General features: G+C 41.1%; 1 protein-coding gene across 1 annotated transcript in view; it reads left to right on the top strand.

Annotated features, from left to right (window-relative positions):
- The window catches only part of piezo1 (piezo type mechanosensitive ion channel component 1 (Er blood group)), a gene marked incomplete at its 3' end in the record, with an annotated part of 119,827 nt that overhangs the window by 75,120 nt on the left and 26,932 nt on the right, over positions 1-17,775 (top strand). Inside the window, exons 16-22 of the mRNA XM_079689930.1 lie at positions 2,607-2,765; positions 3,983-4,068; positions 4,509-4,675; positions 5,400-5,576; positions 10,216-10,341; positions 10,930-11,130; positions 11,303-11,507. Coding sequence (XP_079546056.1) covers positions 2,607-2,765; positions 3,983-4,068; positions 4,509-4,675; positions 5,400-5,576; positions 10,216-10,341; positions 10,930-11,130; positions 11,303-11,507 — 1,121 coding nt within the window. The remainder of the gene's footprint in view (positions 1-2,606; positions 2,766-3,982; positions 4,069-4,508; positions 4,676-5,399; positions 5,577-10,215; positions 10,342-10,929; positions 11,131-11,302; positions 11,508-17,775) is intronic.

The following is a 17,775-nucleotide window of genomic DNA, read 5'->3' as shown; positions in this document are numbered from 1 at the left end:
TCGGCATTGTTCAACTACAATTGGTTACGCGGCCGGCAATACATCAAACTTGCAATGCACACTCATTTGAAAAGGCATCACCCGAACGTGAATATCACCGGCAGACCCGGCGGCAGACATACGTCTCTGGGCGGGCATTTGATTTACCAGGGCGGGCCCACCCCGAAACTTACATTTCCCGGGAAATCTGAATTGTCAACGGGGGGGGGGGGGAGGCGCTCGTGAATTGTTGTTATGGAAAAAGAGGGGTTTTAGGTTGCCATAAGGCTGTTGATGGTCTTATTATAGGCTACATCCATTGGTTGGTTTTGTGGCACATTTGTAACGCTGTGCCAACTTGGGCAAGCACGCAGGGTGGAGAGGTGGAGTGAGGTTGAGCGATGGAGAGAGAGAGAGAGGCAGAGAGCGTGTGCAGCGGGCTGTTTGCACACAGAGCAGGAGTTTGTGAGAGAGCCGGCTTGAGTCAATTTCTCTTCAAAATATAATTGATTGCCAGCCTCCCTTGTCCCTGGCTGGCTTGCTAGCTCGTTGGTAACGTAACTGATGTGCCTGCATCTGGCGCTGAGTTGCCATATTCCTTTCATGAACCAATTCCTGATATCCATTGTTGCAGATAAATATAAATGATAATAGCCAAACTAACCTAGCAAGAGTAAACTGACAGGCTGCTGTGCCCGCATCTCACTCAAAAACCCACACGACTCAACCCAGCGAAAAACCAGTCTCGCGCGCAGCCTTTCGTTCAGAATTTCATAGCAAAATAAAAAAAATGATATTAAACTAATCTTTCAACATAGTTTAAAACAAAAATAAATATAGGACAAAGCCCTACAGATAACAACAATAAACATAATAATAAAACAATGAAAATGTTGTATTCAGCCCTGATTAAAACAGCGGGCCCAAATCCTGGATGGGCGGGCCCAAATCCTGGATGGGCGGGCCTGGCCCCATGGGGCCCGCCCATGACGCCGGGTCTGATCACCGTTAGTACCGGTCCGGTACCAAAAGAAAAAAGACTGAAGTGCAAACCCAACTTCCACTAGCATTTAAGCCTCCACCACTCGCAAAAAGTTAGCCAAAGCTATTACAAACGCCAAATATCCTTATGTTGCCATGTTAGCAAAGCGCTACCTGGCTGTATCTGCTACCTCTGTCCCTATCGAGAGGGTGTTCTCCACAGCAGGAGACATTGTTAGTGCCAACAGATCTGCCCTTTCGGCAAGCAAATTCATTTTTCTTTAAAAAAACATGAAAATACAATGACAAGCAAGTCATAATGTCAAACTGGCTGCTTAGGTACTAGCACATACAGTTCAAATACAGATTATTTCAGTTCATCGAAATGCTGCACCTTAATGTTTATTTTATTATATTTTGTATTTATTTGAGTGAATACATTATTCACAGTGTAATAATAATAAATGTTTTGTTTTGTGATAATTGTTTCTGCTGTACCGAAAACGTACCGAACCGTGACCTAAAAACCGAGGTACGTACCGAACCGAAATGTTTGTGAACCGTTACACCCTTAAGAGATACACTTTTTGTTATATTCCATGGAATGCTCTTAACATCCCGATAGCAATGAATATCTTAAGTGCTTTGACAAAAAATCCATAAAGAAATTTCATCTGTGGAAGCCGTAGTGCTGTAAAAAGCACGACCAATCATTTTAGCCGGCCCGGCTAAAATAACTGGATGGCCTATCTGCCTGTCAGCCTTCCATCTGTGTACAAACTTATCTCGTGTCCTCATTGGTCATGTGCATGTTTGTGTGTGTTGGAGGAGGGGCTCTGTAAGGAAGTGGAAGACTTTTTCCGGTTGTGTACTTTCAAATTCCAGCGCACTCGAGCTGGTTTCTCCAAAATTACCTACCCCACCTTCAAGTTATATTTATTTTGATTTATGAATGTTCCATTCAAAAATGTTATTAAAAAGGCATGTACACCATAAAAGATGACTATTGAGGTCTATTGTCAGGAATGTTAGTGTTATATCAAATAGAGAATTCTACTGCAGCAGAATGTTGCAGTAGAATTTGCAGTCTGCACAGTGTTATATTTTCACCGCTCAGTGTCAGTAAATATTGTGGGGTTAGTATTGGACTGCAAGATAGATACAAGCCTGTAAAGGTAGAGTTATCTAAATCATAAATGAGTCGGTTGGGTTCTGGAGGTGTGGTTACAGCAATTGTGCTTGGTTGGCGTGGCCTGTGCCTGGTGGCGGGGCCCAATGTGATATCTTTTCATGGGGCCCAAAATCCCTGGTGGCGCCCCTGACTGCGTAGCCTTCCCTGCCCTGAAGAAGAAGTGATCCTTCGGTAGCAGTAGCCCCCACTACTCCGGCGACTTGACAGTACATGAGCGTGCTCCACTAGCATCCCCCCTGGTCTACAACTTCAAAATTCAGGGCTATATAAAAATAGCTGGCCCCCAAAAGTGCCTCTAGGAATAATTTGGGCCCTTGGACAAATGTAGTTGGTGATCCCTGCCCTATAACATACCACAAAGCAAACGGAGGCTGTCTAAACAGTCATTTAGGACAAAGATAGATACAAACTGAAGTGATAAGTGTATATAATGTTAACCTCCCCCCCTCCTCAGGCTGGCAGCCGTTGGTCTGGAGACCTTCGCTCTCTCAGAGCTCTTCAGCAGTATTCTGATCCCCGGCTTCTTCCTGCTGGCCTGCATCCTGCAGCTGCACTACTTCCACAAGCCCTTCATGAGGATCACCGACCTGGAGCACATCACACCCATACACAAGTAACACTCTCTAAACACTCCTCACACTGCGTCATATCAGCATGTGAATGACTTTTCTTCTTCTGCCAATTACTTCTGTATAAAACTAATAACATGTGTGGGATGCAAATGAGATTTTAAGCAGTATTACATTAGGCAGAGCTAGGGAGTTGAGACCTCAAACATAAGGCGCTTTCACACCGCATTACTTTTCCCACTTTATTTCCGATATATAGTTCCGAAATGTTGCGTTCACACCAAAAAAACCCGGAACAAAAATGTGTTCATGAGAACCCTTTTACCCCCTTTTCCGTCCCTGTTGATTGCAAACTCCCAAAAAGTTTTTTGAAGCCGCCATTTTATTATCTTCGCCTTAGCATTATTAGCATTAGCCCAGCACACAAACGCAGAGAGACTAACTTATGGCAACACAAAAGAAAACATGGGAGCGGACGAGATGAGGAGGTGTCGGCGCTCTGGCGATTTACTCGGAAGGCTTCAGTAGAAGCTGCTGGGAGTCCCAGCAGCTTCTACTGAAGCTAGTCCACAACTCCGGGGACTTGCGGCCGGGGACTCCGGGTGGCAGTATACGCCGTGAAGTTGTTTGCGGCCTGCCAGTAAACCCAAAGCAGCAGCAGCAGTGACCTCAGCGTCTTGAAATGCCTAATCCTCCCCCAGGGACTTATTCCGGTGTGAACGCGATCTGTACTTAGTTCACGAGAACTAAAGAGTTCTCATGAACTAAGTTCTCGTGAATCTTTGTGGGAAAGGTACTGCGCCTATAGTCTTTGAAAAAAAAAAAGATTCCAGCTAAAAGAAGCGACAGAATTGTCCTTGTTTATGGCAACATTTACCAAAGCATTGTAAAATTCATTTGGCAGACAGAGGTCATATTATACATATAATCAATTACTTTAGATTTTTGAATTTTTTGAAAATATTTTGATCATAAAAATAGTCGTAATTATTCCAATGAATGTTATCACACACAAAGCTTTTGATTTTTGTTATGAATGAATGTCTAGGAATTTGAATAGCATAGTTGAGTCTTTCAAACGTCATGTTCTCTTTTCAGGCCACTGACAGACTGAATGTGGTCACCATATTCCTGTCACAACAACAGATGGAGATCTACACTCATACCTCTGCTTTTTATGCTCAAGTTTCCCATCATCATGTGTTCCCTGGGAACTAAAATGTTTAATTTAAAAGCAACTAATGATCGCATGTTCCTCCAGGAAGAAGAGCGTGGAGAGGACTGAGCAAACTGACTTTGAAGAGGAGGAGCTGGTGACAAACATGGAGGAGGAATCTGAAGACGAAGGTGAGAGAAACTCTTCTTACGATGCAACTTTTTCACACAAATATGTAATTAAATGTACGACAAAGTTTGAACATAAACACAGCCTGAATATCTGAACATAGATTCAATCCATCAGCTCACTGAGTATCTTAAACAATAAAGGATGGCTCCCAAATAATGTGTACTAGTCAAATAAAGCTTTGGAATCAAATAAAACAAGTTATAAATAAAAGACAGCTGGTTCTGAAAGAAGTGATTGCTGTCATGGAGTCAGGGTGGATTTGACATTTACAGAAAGAAGTGGAGTGAGTTGTTTCTTTCTTATGAAATCCTTTTTTTAAATGACTTTTGATGGTGTTTAAATCTGTCATGGACTCCTCCATTGATGTATGTTCCTCCTCTCTCTGTCTCCTCCTCCTCCTCTCTCTGTCTCTGCTCCTCCTCCTCTCTCCCCCTCTCAGTGGAGTTGACCCCCAGTAAGTGGGGTCTGGTGATGGACAGGATACTGGTTCTGTCCAGAAGGTTCTCTGACAACCTCACCAAAGTGCAAGTGTTCATCTGGAGGCTCCTGGAGCTCCACATCTTCAAGACGGTGGCCTTCTTCTCTGTGTGGGTGTCCCTGGAGGAGGTAACATCTAAGAGAGAAAGATATTAATAAAATGGTGTAGAAAATCAGATACCTCTTTATCTTCTTAACATGCGTACTTTAATCAATGTTTTGTTTCTTCTATAAGAGTCATCCAGTCAACATAGCTACGTACAACCTGTGGTGGGAAATGTACTCAGACCTTTCCCTGAGTAAAGCAGCAGTACAAACTTGAAATTCCTGCATTCAAAACCTTATTTAGCTAAAGTACATAAGTATTGGCAACAAAATGTACCTAAAATTCCAGAAGTAAAACAATTGTCTGCTGATTTCTGAATCATGTAGACTCAATTATGAATGTGTTCATCACAGCTGGTAAAGGTGGAGCTGCTGCTTGATATCTTAACCTATAATTATATACCAGTTTATTTATTAGTTGATTTACATTTTGTATTAGCTAATAATCTGAATCTATAATTAGATTTCAGTTAAATGTAGCATACTGAAAGTAAAAACTGTTCCAATGTGGAATGGAGGTATAAAGTACTTCAACATTTGACTTGAGTATAGCACTTGAGAAAAATGTAAGGGATAACATAATAAGTACAACTCTAATCTTGCCTTTGGATGAGCAACTTGTAAAGGGTGTGAATGAGTTATGAAAGCACTGTATCCGGAACACAGAGCCTCAGAGATGAATGATCTGCACAGATCTATATGTTTTCCATAATAATACAACTTAAGTGTTTGTGTTCTGTTTGTGCAGCCCTCAGTGATGAACCTGGTCCTGGTGGTGCTCTGGTCTCTGGCCATGCCCTTCTCTCGCTTCGGGCCCATGGCCTCCTGTCTGTCCACAGCCTGGGTGTGTGTCATCATCATGTGCAAGATGCTGTACCAGCTCAGTGTGGTCAACCCAGCAGAGTACTCCAGTAACTGCAGCCTGGTGAGTCTCTCTCTCTCTCTCTCCATTCCAATGTATTTGTAATGTTTTTTTTCAATACTTCATGTGTTTTGGTTTCAGACTTACACTGAACAAAAATATAAACGCAACACTTTTGTTTTTGCTCCCATTTTTCATGAGATGAACTTCCTAGATCTAAAACATTTTCTACATACACGAAATAACCATTTCTCTCAAATATTGTTCAAAAATCTGAAAAAATCTGTGATAGTGAGCACTTCTCCTTTGCCGAGATAATCCATTCCACCTCACAGGTGTGGCATATCAAGATGCTGATTAGACAGCATGATTATTGCACAGGTGTGCCTTAGGCTGGCCACAATAAACGGCCACTCTGAAACATGCATTTTTGCTTTATTGGGGGGGTCTGGGGGGATCCGAAAACCAGTCAGTATCTGGTGTGAGGGTGAGGGTAAGGATTAGGGTTAGGGTAATGTTGTGAATCGAGTGGCCTGTGTTCGTCGTCCATAACATACGCCTGCCTATACCATACGCCTGCCCATACCATATGCCTGCCCATACCATAACCCCACCACCACCATGGGCCACTCGATTCACAACATTACCCTAACCCGAACCCACGTTTCAGAGCTCACAGGATAGGTACCTGTTAGCCCAGTGGTTCTCAACTGGTCGGTCGCGACCCAAAAGTGGGTGAGATCTCTTTTTTTTTGGGGGGGAAAGTCAAACTTTTTTTCTTTTGAAGGCCCAATTTCCTAACGCTGTACATGCCGTAGGCGTTGGACTGGAAGTACCGGAGACCATAAACGGTTTTGAAAACTTCTGTTGTAGTGATCATCTTCTAAAAAAAACATCTTTGTTGTCGACCCTTACCCACAAAAAAGTAATTCACACAGACTCTCTCCTCTTTACTCTTCTCTCTGTGAGGAGCAGCAAGCTGTCAGAACAAAGTGAAAAACAAACAAAAACAAAAAATATTATAAATATGTCGGGTAGTAATACATTTATTTTTTTTCTTCTCAGAATGTACCAGAATGCGTAGTTTATAATGTTAGTATTTCAAAAAATCTGGGGTTGGGTTTTCAGCATGTGTGCCTTTTTTATGTTACACAGTTCCGCTTCCATCATCTCATTAAACCTTTTTTTTAAAGCATACTTTATTTCTGTGAAGGGATATAAGGGATACAGTGGGGCAAAAAAGTATTTAGTCAGCCATCAATTGTGCAAGTTCTCCCACTTAAAAAGATGAGAGGCCTGTAATTTTCATCCTAGGTATACCTCAACTATGAGAGACAAAATGTGAAAACAAAATCCAGAAAATCACTGTCTGATTTTTAAAGAATTTATTTGCAAATTATGGTGGAAAATAAGTATTTGGTCAATAACAAAAGTTAATCTCAATACTTTGTTATATACCCTTTGTTGGCAATGACAGAGGTCAAACGTATTCTGTAAGTCTTCACAAGGTTTTCACACACTGTTGCTGGTATTTTGGCCCATTCCTCCATGCAGATCTCCTCTAGAGCAGTGATGTTTTGGGGCTGCCGCTGGGCAACACGGACTTTCAACTCCCTCCAAAGATTTTCTATGGGGTTGAGATCTGGAGACTGGCTAGGCCACTCCAGGACCTTGAAATGCTTCTTACGAAGCCACTCCTTCGTTGCCCGGGCGGTGTGTTTGGGATCATTGTCATGCTGAAAGACCCAGCCACGTTTCATCTTCAATGCCCTTGCTGATGGAAGGAGGTTGTCACTCAAAATCTCACGATACATGGCCCCATTCTTTCCTTTAAACGGATCAGTCGTCCTGGTCCCTTTGCAGAAAAACAGCCCCAAAGCATGATGTTTCCACCCCCATGTTTCACAGTAGGTATGGTGTTCTTTGGATGCAACTCGGCATTCTTTCTCCTCCAAACGTGTCTAGTAAGTTCTATTTTGGTTTCATCTGACCATATGACATTCTCCCAATCCTCTTCTGGATCATCTAAATGCTCTGTAGCAAACTTCAGACGGGCCTGGACACGTCTGGCACTGCAGGATTTGAGTCCCTGGTGACGTAGTGTGTTACTGATGGTAGCCTTTGTTACTTTGGTCCCAGCTCTCTGCAGGTCATTGACTAGGTCCCCCCGTGTGGTTCTGGGATTTTTGCTCACCGTTCTTGTGATCATTTTGACCCCACTGGGTGAGATCTTTCGTGGAGCCCCAGATCAAGGGAGATTATCAGTAGTCTTGTATGTCTTCCATTTTCTAATAATTGCTCCCACAGTTGATTTCTTCACACCAAGCTGCTTACCTATTGCAGTTTCAGTCTTCCCAGCCTGTTGCAGGTCTAGAATTTTGTTTCTGGTGTCCTTTGACAGCTCTTTGTTCTTGGCCATAGTGGAGTTTGGAGTGTGACTGTTTGAGGTTGTGGACAGGTGTCTTTTTATACTGATAACGAGTTCAAACAGGTGCCATTAGTACAGTTAACAAGTGGACAGATGAGGCTCTTAAAGAAGAAGTTACAGGTCTGTGAGAGCCAGAAATCTTGTTTGTTTGTAGGTGACCAAATACTTATTTTACCGAGGAATTTACCAATTCATTAAAAATCCTACAATGTGATTTCCTGGATTCTTTCCCCCCATTCTGTCTCTCATGGTTGAAGTGTACCTAGGATGAAAATTACAGGCCTCATCTTTTTAAGTGGGAGAACTTGCACAATTGGTGGCTGACTAAATACTTTTTTGCCCCACTGTATATGCACTGTACTTCACTTTAATTTAAAGCGTATATATTACAGCACGATTTTTTTGTTGAATAGGTTGTGGTTCGAAATATTGTGTCGCGATTTATTGACAAAGTAAAAAGTAGATCCCGAGGCCTAACCAGTTGAGAACCACTGTTGGCCAATAAGACATGTTTATTTCCATTCAACTCTCTGGTTGGTCTGGTGTCTTGCCTCTGTTGCATTTACTGAACACGGGAAATTACATTTCTGCCGTCCTCTCAAGTGTCATGGTGAGGTTCAGGTAAAGCACGGTTAATGTATTATATTATTGACTAAATAATATAATGCATGACTTAGAGAGTAGGCAATCTAGGCATATTAACACAATTAATTAAACATACTTATCACGGCGACGGTGTACTGGGATTTCTTTTTTTTGTTGCTAGGGGGCCCCTTACGGCCCGTCCACACAGCAGCATTAAAAAAAATCTTCCAACGCTTCTGCCCATTCACTTTGAATGGGGTGACGTCACGTTGCCTCTATTTTTGACGAACTGCATTGTGTGGAAGCAAACCGAAGATTTTCAGGATTCAAAAGTTGAGCAATGTTCAACTTTTGAAGCTGAGGTGGAAGCGTCAGCCAATCAAATCCCGTTTATGCAAATCTGACAGTACAAGCGCTAGCCAATCAAACCGCGTGTAAGCTGGGAGGCTCATACCGCAGTTCATTTCCTCATATTCCAAACGAGAAATTACGGTAGCAAATCACCCGGTTCTTTACGACCAGTAACTATTTACCGGGATACAAACCGGAGGAACCAGGCATGGAGGGAGGTGGCAGAGACAGTGGGTGAAACTGGTAGGTTTTTGCCTGTTTGGGGAGTGTGTATATATACTCCCCAAACAGGCAAATATATATATATATATATATATATATATATATATATATATATATAGCTCGCATAAAATCCCTGGGGTTTTTTGCTTTGTATGTCGGGGGCGGGATATTCATGTGATTGGTTGTTGGTCGCGTTGCTCGCAAAAAATCCCCAAGCTTTCAGACACGCCCACCTCCAAGATTTTCAAGATTTTTTTAAATCCAGACGAGAGAGGGTAATAATACACGCTGCGGCAAAGCAGGAAACATGTGACTTATCAGTAAATTTAGACATCGTAACACAATTTTAAACAAGATTTTATTGTAGATTATACATTTTACTGATGTCAACTATATAATATTTACTTTAAAATAAATAATAATAAATATATATATTTTTTTATTTTGAATTTTTAATGACAATCAAACATGTGGGAAGAGGGGGGGCCGCCCCTATGGGCCGGCTGCCACTGCATTAAATGTACTGTATCTGTCATTTTAAATTAAAAAGGAAGTTCATATTGCTTGCTTGTTGCAACGATTTCTGTTTGAGTTTAATCAAATAATAATAAAATATATTAACATTTAAATTGTATACCCCGTTTATCTAGGCCCGTTTTGTTTTATGTATATGTCACACTGCGGGAAACGGTATCTCGAGATTTCTGGATGTATAACACATGTAGTAATTTTGACAATAAAGCTGACTTTGACTTTTGAAACCAGAGCAGTCATCATCAGAGCCATGGAGGGTTTGTGTCATTTGTTTCTGATCATCCAGTCATAATCTATCTATAGACCTTACACAGATATGTGATTTATGAGACTGCCAGGACTGTAGCATTGCTCGGTTCAGCTCAAGGCTGAAAGTTACACCCTGCTTCTTTGTTCAAGAAACAGCTCTGCACTAGATGTGTTCAATACAAAAGAAAATAGATAGAATAGATTTTTCTCCCACAAGCTGGGGCAGCAGGTGTTGTAGAGGAACTCATCACTGGATAATAATGTGATCCAGTGGGAGCTGGGGTTATACGGTGTTGATTCTCCCGCTTATACATGTGTTTCTTTCCCTCACAGCCTCTAGCAAATGAAACCAACCTGCTGCCAGAGGAGATGATTAACTCCTCCCTGTATAAAGACCCAGTGGATCCAGCCAAATGGTTTGGAATCAGGAAAGATGCGACTGTTCTGGGATACAGCAAGGTATGTTCATGACATCCCGCTGTTTCTGGACACAGGATGAGTAAATGTGCTGTTTTTAGTGTCTATGTTTTGAGCTGGACCGAAAAAATGTTTTCCTCTTTGACAAACACATGTACACATTTTAACACCTTATTAATAAGCTAACGTTAGGATAGAAAAAGGTGATCATAATCACAGGGTTGCATCACAACCGCTAAGCTACAAGGCTACAAGCTAACGATGATGTTTAGTCGTCTCATTCAGCTACTTGTTAGCAACTGCTGTTTTTAAGACACAAAGAAGCTCTGGACATTCACCAGTGGGGTATCTACTGAAGTATTTCATGTCTCATTCAAAAACGTGAATATCTCTTCAGCGTGTGTTAACCAAATACCTTATTTCATGCATCTAACAATAAGTCAAAGTCAACTTTATTGTCAATCTTTCAGTTTGAGTAAAGACTCGTGTAATCACGTACAAAAACCCACTGACTAAGACTTTTGAACCAGTATTGCTAATGTGCTAAATCGTTTTGGGTTTTCCTTCACTTCTCTTTTGAACTCAGGATTGAGTTGGTGTCCTGACTGATTTGTATTTTCTCTTTTGCAGAACCATCTGATAGTGCTGATGTTGTTGGTGTTTGAGGCCACAGTGTATCGTCACCAGGCCCATCACTACCGTCAGCTCCAGCGCTCCCCCCCCACCGTCCCCGCTCTGTTCCCCTCCGCCACCAGGGACACTCTGGACCAGGGCCTCCTCCCCTGCCTCAAGTACCTGCTCAACTACACCTTCTACAAGTTCGGATTAGAGGTAAAGTGTAGCTGCTCGAGATCACTTCCTTGCTTTACCAGGGTTTTTTCGAAATAATAAAAAAAAAAAAGACAGTAAATAAAGGAAACAACACTAAAATATTTCCAAACATTACAGTTTTATCTGCAAAAAAAATAATAAGTAGTAAAATAACAATGATCTCTTTTGAAAGATCTGCTTCCTGATGACGGTGAATGTGATTGGCCAGCGGATGAACTTCCTGGTGATAATCCACGGCTGCTGGTTGGTAGCCATCTTGGTGAGGCGGCGGCGGGCAGCCATGGCCAGGATCTGGCCCAAATACTGCCTCTTCCTGTCCATCTTCATGATCTACCAGTACCTGCTGTGTGTGGGCATCCCACCTGCCATCTGTATGGGTGAGTCCATGTCCAGATAAGAGCTTCTACAATACACAACAACAGTGTCTTTATAATAATAATCAGTTTGCGAATAACGAGATATTATATATTATAATATGCCCAGTTTTCCTGCACCCAATGTGCCCTGTGGTCCCAGTCTATTCCCCATACGATCTAATGGTAACCAGTACAGTATATTAAATGTGTTTTTATTTGCAAAGTTTGTGGATAGCTAAAGTCCTGACCCACCTATTGGATTATCTCTGCTCCACTAGCTTTTTCCCAGAGGGAGTGTTTCATCTGTGAAATATCCTTCTGGGGCATTATGCTTATTGCATGAAAATTCTTGTCTGTCCCTTTTGTAGATAAATATGTTTAAGCTCCCGGTCCCTATCCCCCAAAAATACCCACAAAGCTGTTCTTGGTTTAGAGCAGGGGTTCCCAACCTTTATTGTGCCAAGGACCGGCAGATACAATAAAAGAAATGTGCGGACCGGTTGTCAATTTTAGCTGATTTTAATATTTATTCACCAGCAGGTGGCAACAGAGGCTAATTGTATTTAACAGCCGGAAGAAATACCAATATGCATCCAAAACATATTAATAACGTTTAAAACCAGGATACAATTAAAACAAAAAAAATTAGGACCGCTTTACAAATATTAATATAATATATAATATAGGTGGCAACAGTGGCTAATTGTATGTAACAGCCTGAACAAATAATAGAACAATATGCATCCAAAACATATTAACGTTTAAAACCAGGATACAATTAAAACAAATTAGGACCACTGTAAACATATTGATATAACTGAAATGTCAAGGAGACCCCTGGGCTTGTTTGCCAGCCATAATAACGTCATACCGAGGCGTTCGTTCCGGTGCACTCCGACAGCATTGAGCACTAAATAGAGATTAAGATTAAACTAACTTTTTTTGGGAACACCCATGTACTCCCATGTACTCCATGTACCTATGGAGTTGGCCAAATGTGTGTAAATTACTGTTCATGGTAATTTGAAAACAAATGCCGCTGTTGGACGAACACACACACAGCGGAGCTGAGCAGAGCACATACACACATCATGCGCCTTTGTGACTGGACATTTCCTTCATACAACGAGTAATAGGGGGAATAATCGGGACGTTCGATGTGTGTGTGTGGGAAACGTAGCAGCCTGCAGTGGGGAACACAGTGAAGGCGGTGTGTACGTGCTGGTTCTGCACTTCTCAGAGGCTGCCTCCTGATGCTGCAGCCATTTCATGTGAAGTGAAGGAGGTTTTACAAATAAAAAAAATAGCTCTACACCCCTGGTCACAATGTCCTTAAAATGAAGTCCGAGTTCGAAATATATCTCAAATAATGTATGCACTGCCATTTCCCCACATAAACATAACAGTCTGCGATTAAACGGTTGTCTCCTGTGTGCTCCACTTCCTATTGGCGCACCGGTAACTTTCTCTGTGCACGAGAGGCTGAGACCTTATGCTAACCAATTTTGATTTATTTTGCGAAAATTAAAAAATGTTTTTGATAAAATATTTTTTTATATTTATAATTCTGCAAATATTACGATAAACTCACAGCTATTTCGCGGCCCGGCAGTAACACAGGGTTCCCGCAGGGTCTTAAAAAGTCTTACATTTGATAATCTGAATTTAAGGCCTTAAAAAGGTCTTAAATATGAACAAAAAAATAAGAAAGGTCTTAAATATGATTTAGAAGGTCTTAAAAATGATAGGATTTGAAAGCTACTTCTTTGTTGCGATCGCGTCTAAATGTGTTTTGGGGAAAATGTCCGGGCTGCAAAGTAACCAGGACGGTAATAGCCTTTCAGTTCCCCCCAACAATTTGTATTGAAATAAATCAACATGGAACCAGTAATCATTAATGTTGTTTCCCCAGGCCCCTTATTGGAGAACACCCAGCTAGTAACCTAGCAACCAAGCTTCAGCTAGCGGCAGTCAGAAACTCAGGTATCTTCAAATCTACTTACAAATAAATATGGGGAAGTGTCAGTTCAACCGTATTTGGTTGGAAAAAACATCGAATTTAGTGCTTGGTTGAAACCAGTGGAGGGGAACGTGTTTGAAGCCCGCTGCACCTTTTGCAAAATAAATTGGCGTTTGTTTTGCTAATGTAGCGTTAGCTAGTTTAGCGTTAGCTAAACACCAATCATACAACAGCAACGATGAAAGATTGTAGCCAAGGCAGCAGAGCTCTGAATGTAGCAGGTCACCGTTGAAAAAGAGATCTTTTGATCTCAAGGGGCTTTCACCTGGTTAAATAAAGGCTACAAACAAACAATAGCTCTTTTCACTCTTTCACACTCACACACACACACACACACACACACACACACACACACACACACACACACACACACACACACACACACACACACACTAGGGCTGCTCGATTATGGCAAAAATCATAATCATGATTATTTTTGGTCAATAATTGATATCAAGATTATTAAATATGACTATTCATTGACTTTGAAAATATCCATTTATTGAACTTTAAAACATAATGTGTATAATTTGAACAGCATCTTTTTAACTGTTGATTACCCTGAACCAATACAAAAATTAAATAAATGATACATTTAAATAAATAATATCAAAATAATAAATACCAATAAACAAGATCAACAAATATTTGAGGGCATTTCCACAAGCTACTAAACATATATAAATATGATAAGTAAAAATAAATTAGACCAAAATGAATTGGATCAAATATGTTCTAGTGCACTGTCACAACCTAGCAAAGCTAAATAATAGTTTTTTTCGATTATGTTTTCGTAATTGTGGCAGGCCAAAATTAAAACACGATTAATTGCTCAGCCAAAACACACATACCCACTTTTTGGCTAACACAGTTCGGTACTGTTAAGCTGTTATGTTCAGTCATTGTTCTTATGTTGAACATGAATACATTTACTTTGTAAGTAATTATGGGACGTATTTCTTATTTCATAGCAATTATCCTTCATACTTTATTGCTGTGAAATAGGTCTTAAATTCTATTCAAAGTGGTCTTAAAAAGGTCTTAAATTTGAGTTGGCGATACCTGCAGGAACCCTGTAACACCTCTGGTATAGGTGCGAAGATTACCATATAATTATGGTATAATTAGTATTACTATGTAATGCCATATAATTAAAATAAAAGAATAGTTTTCTTTTTAGCAAGGCTTTGTTTCAGTTTCTTGGCAGGGAGACATCAATCAATCAATCAATCAATGTTTATTTATATAGCCCAATATCACAAATGTTACATTTGTCTCAGTGGACTTCACAGTTTGTACAGAATATCAGTATGACAATACGACACCCTCTGTCCTTAGACCCCCACATCGTACAAGGAAAAACTTCCAGAGAAAACCCACAGTTTAAAGGGAAAAATGGGAGAAACCTCAGGGAGAGCAACAGAGGAGGGATCCCTCTCCCAGGAAGGACAGACGTGCAATAGATGCCGTGTGTAAATCGAAAAGATAATACATTTACAACATAGGTAGTCCAAATGTTTGGAAATGAATGTGTGTATAATAGGAAGATGAATCCACGAGGATATCCATCCAGGACTTATGATCCAGGACCACAGCAATAGGCACAGCCACGACTCAAGATCCAGGGCTCGCGATCCAGGACACAGGACCGCAGCAACAGGATCATTCATGACTCCGGATCCCTGTGTACACCAAAAAGAAAGAAATTTGGGGAAGCTGGGTTATTTGGAACATGAGAGTACACAGGTATAGACGGAGAGAAGGAAGAAGTAAGATGTCCCCTGACAAACTAAGCCTATATCAGCAAAACTAGGGGCTGAATCTAATCAGCCCTAACTATAAGCTTTATCAAAAAGGAAGGTCTTAAGCGCACTCTTAAAAACGGATAGGGTGTCTGCCGTCCGAACACAAACTGGAAGCTGATTTCACAAATGTGGAGCTTGATAAGAAAAGGCTCTGGCTCCCATTGTACTTTTAGAGACTCTAGGAACAACCAACAACCCTGCATTCTTGGAACGCAATGCCCTAGTACAGTGACCACCAACTGGCGGCACGCGGGCCACATTCGGCCCGCCAGACATTCTCATCCGGCCCGCACGACGGGGGTGACTGTGCAGGGTTCCCGCGGGGTCTTAAAAAGTCTTAAATTTGATCATCTGAATGTAAGGTCTTAAAAAGGTCTTAAATATGACCAAAAAAATAAGAAAGGTCTTAAATATGATTTAGAAGGTCTTAAAAATGATCGGATTTGGAAGGTACTTCTGTGTTGCGATCGCGTCTAAAATCCGTTTTGGGGAAAATGTCCGGGCTGCAAAGTAACCAGTACGGGAAGAGCCTTTCAGTTCCCCCCAACAATTTGTATTGAAATGAATCAACATGGAACCAGCAATCACTAACTTTGTTTCCCCCGGCCCCTTATCGGAGAACACCCAGCTAGTAACCTAGCAACCAAGCTTCAGCTAGCGGCAGTAAACTCATGTCTCTTCGAATCTACTTACAAATAAATATGGGGAAGTGTAAGTTAAACCGTATTTGATTGGAAAACATCGAATTTAGTGCTTGGTTGAAACCAGTGGAGGGGAACGTGTTTGAATCCCGCCGCACCTTTTGCAAAAGAAAGCGTTTGTTTTGCTAATGTAGCGTTAACTAGTGCAGCGTTAACTAGTGCAGCGTTAGCTAGTGCAGCAGCTCCCGCAACAACACCGGGGGACCTCCAGGCAACGTTTGGGTCTACGTCAACCCTAAAAGCGGAGGTGCTGTAGACGCTAAATACCGTAGCTAAACACCAATCATACAACAGCAATGATGAAAGATTGTAGCCAAGGCAGCAGAGCTCTGAATGTAGCTCTTGTTACTCTCACTCTCTCACACACACACACACACACACACACACACACACACACACACACACACACACACACAGACACAGACACAGACACACACACACACACACACACACACACACACACACACACACACACACACACACACACTAGGGCTGCTCGATTATGGCAATAATCACGATTATGTTGGTCAATAATTAATATCACCATTATTAAATACGATTATTCATTGACTTTGAAAACATCAATTTATTGAACTTTAAAACAAATAATACATTTGAACATTATCTTTTTAACTGATTACCTAGAACGTATAATTCAACTGAAAAAGTAATACAAAAATTAATTAAATAAATGATATATTTAAATAAATAATATCAAAATAGTAAATACCAATAAACAAGATCAACAAATATTTTGGAGCGCACTTCCACAAGCTACAAACATATATAAATATGATAAATAAATATAAATTAGACTCAAATTAATTAGATTAAATATGTTGTCACTTTCATAACCTAGCAAAGCTAAATGATTGTTTTTTTCGATTATGTTGTTTTTGTAATTGTGGCAGGCCAAAATCGTAGTTGCGATTAAAATACGATTAATTGCACAGCCCGAACACGCACACATACACACTTTTTGGCTAACACAGTTCTGTACTGTTATGCTGTTATGTTCAGTTATTGTTCTTATGTTGAACATGAATACATTTACTTTGTAAGTAATTATGGGACGTATTTCTTCTTTCATAGCAATTTTCCTTCATACTTTCTTGCTGTGAAATAGATCTTAAATTCTATTCAAAGTGGTCTTAAAAAGTCTTAAATTTGAGTTGGCGAAACCTGCAGGAATCCTGCAGTTTTTTTTTACAACGTAAGGTGCAGTACCGAAGTCCAACAGAGAGGCAGCAGCTGCGGATCAGTAGACTGCGTACTGCGAAACCTTCCCTGCCTTGAAGAAGAATTGATCCTTCGTTGTGAAGAGTCTGGTTAATGCGCTCTGCACCACAGCAGTAGCCCCGCTGCGACAGAGTCCAACAGAGAGGCAGGAGTTGCGGGACAGTAGCCTAGAAGCAGGGTTGGGTTGTAACCATAAACTGTATATATTAATGGACGTAGTGTCCGTGACGTCACCCATAAGATTCTGCAGAGTTGCCGAGAAGCCCTTAGTAGGCGGAGTCGGCCAGTAACGGCTTGACAGCGACGTCAGAGTCTAATCCCGCCTGCTCCAAATAAGGGCAAAGGGGCGGAGACGAGGCGGGACCTGCTGCCTCCGAACTGGAAGTAAACAGATCTAGCTCAGGCTAAGAAGCTAAACTAACATGAAATACATGCATACCGAGTTACTGCTAACAGTGTAGTTCCCCTATATAAACGTTACATTCATAATCAAATGAAACAATCTGCAAGAGAATTAGCTATAT

The sequence above is a fragment of the Notothenia rossii genome (genome assembly GCF_949606895.1).
Source record: "Notothenia rossii genome assembly, chromosome: 6".
NCBI classification, from domain to species: domain Eukaryota; kingdom Metazoa; phylum Chordata; class Actinopteri; order Perciformes; family Nototheniidae; genus Notothenia; species Notothenia rossii.
Note: the sequence above shows the minus strand (reverse complement) of the source record. Positions and strands in the feature narration are given on the sequence as shown.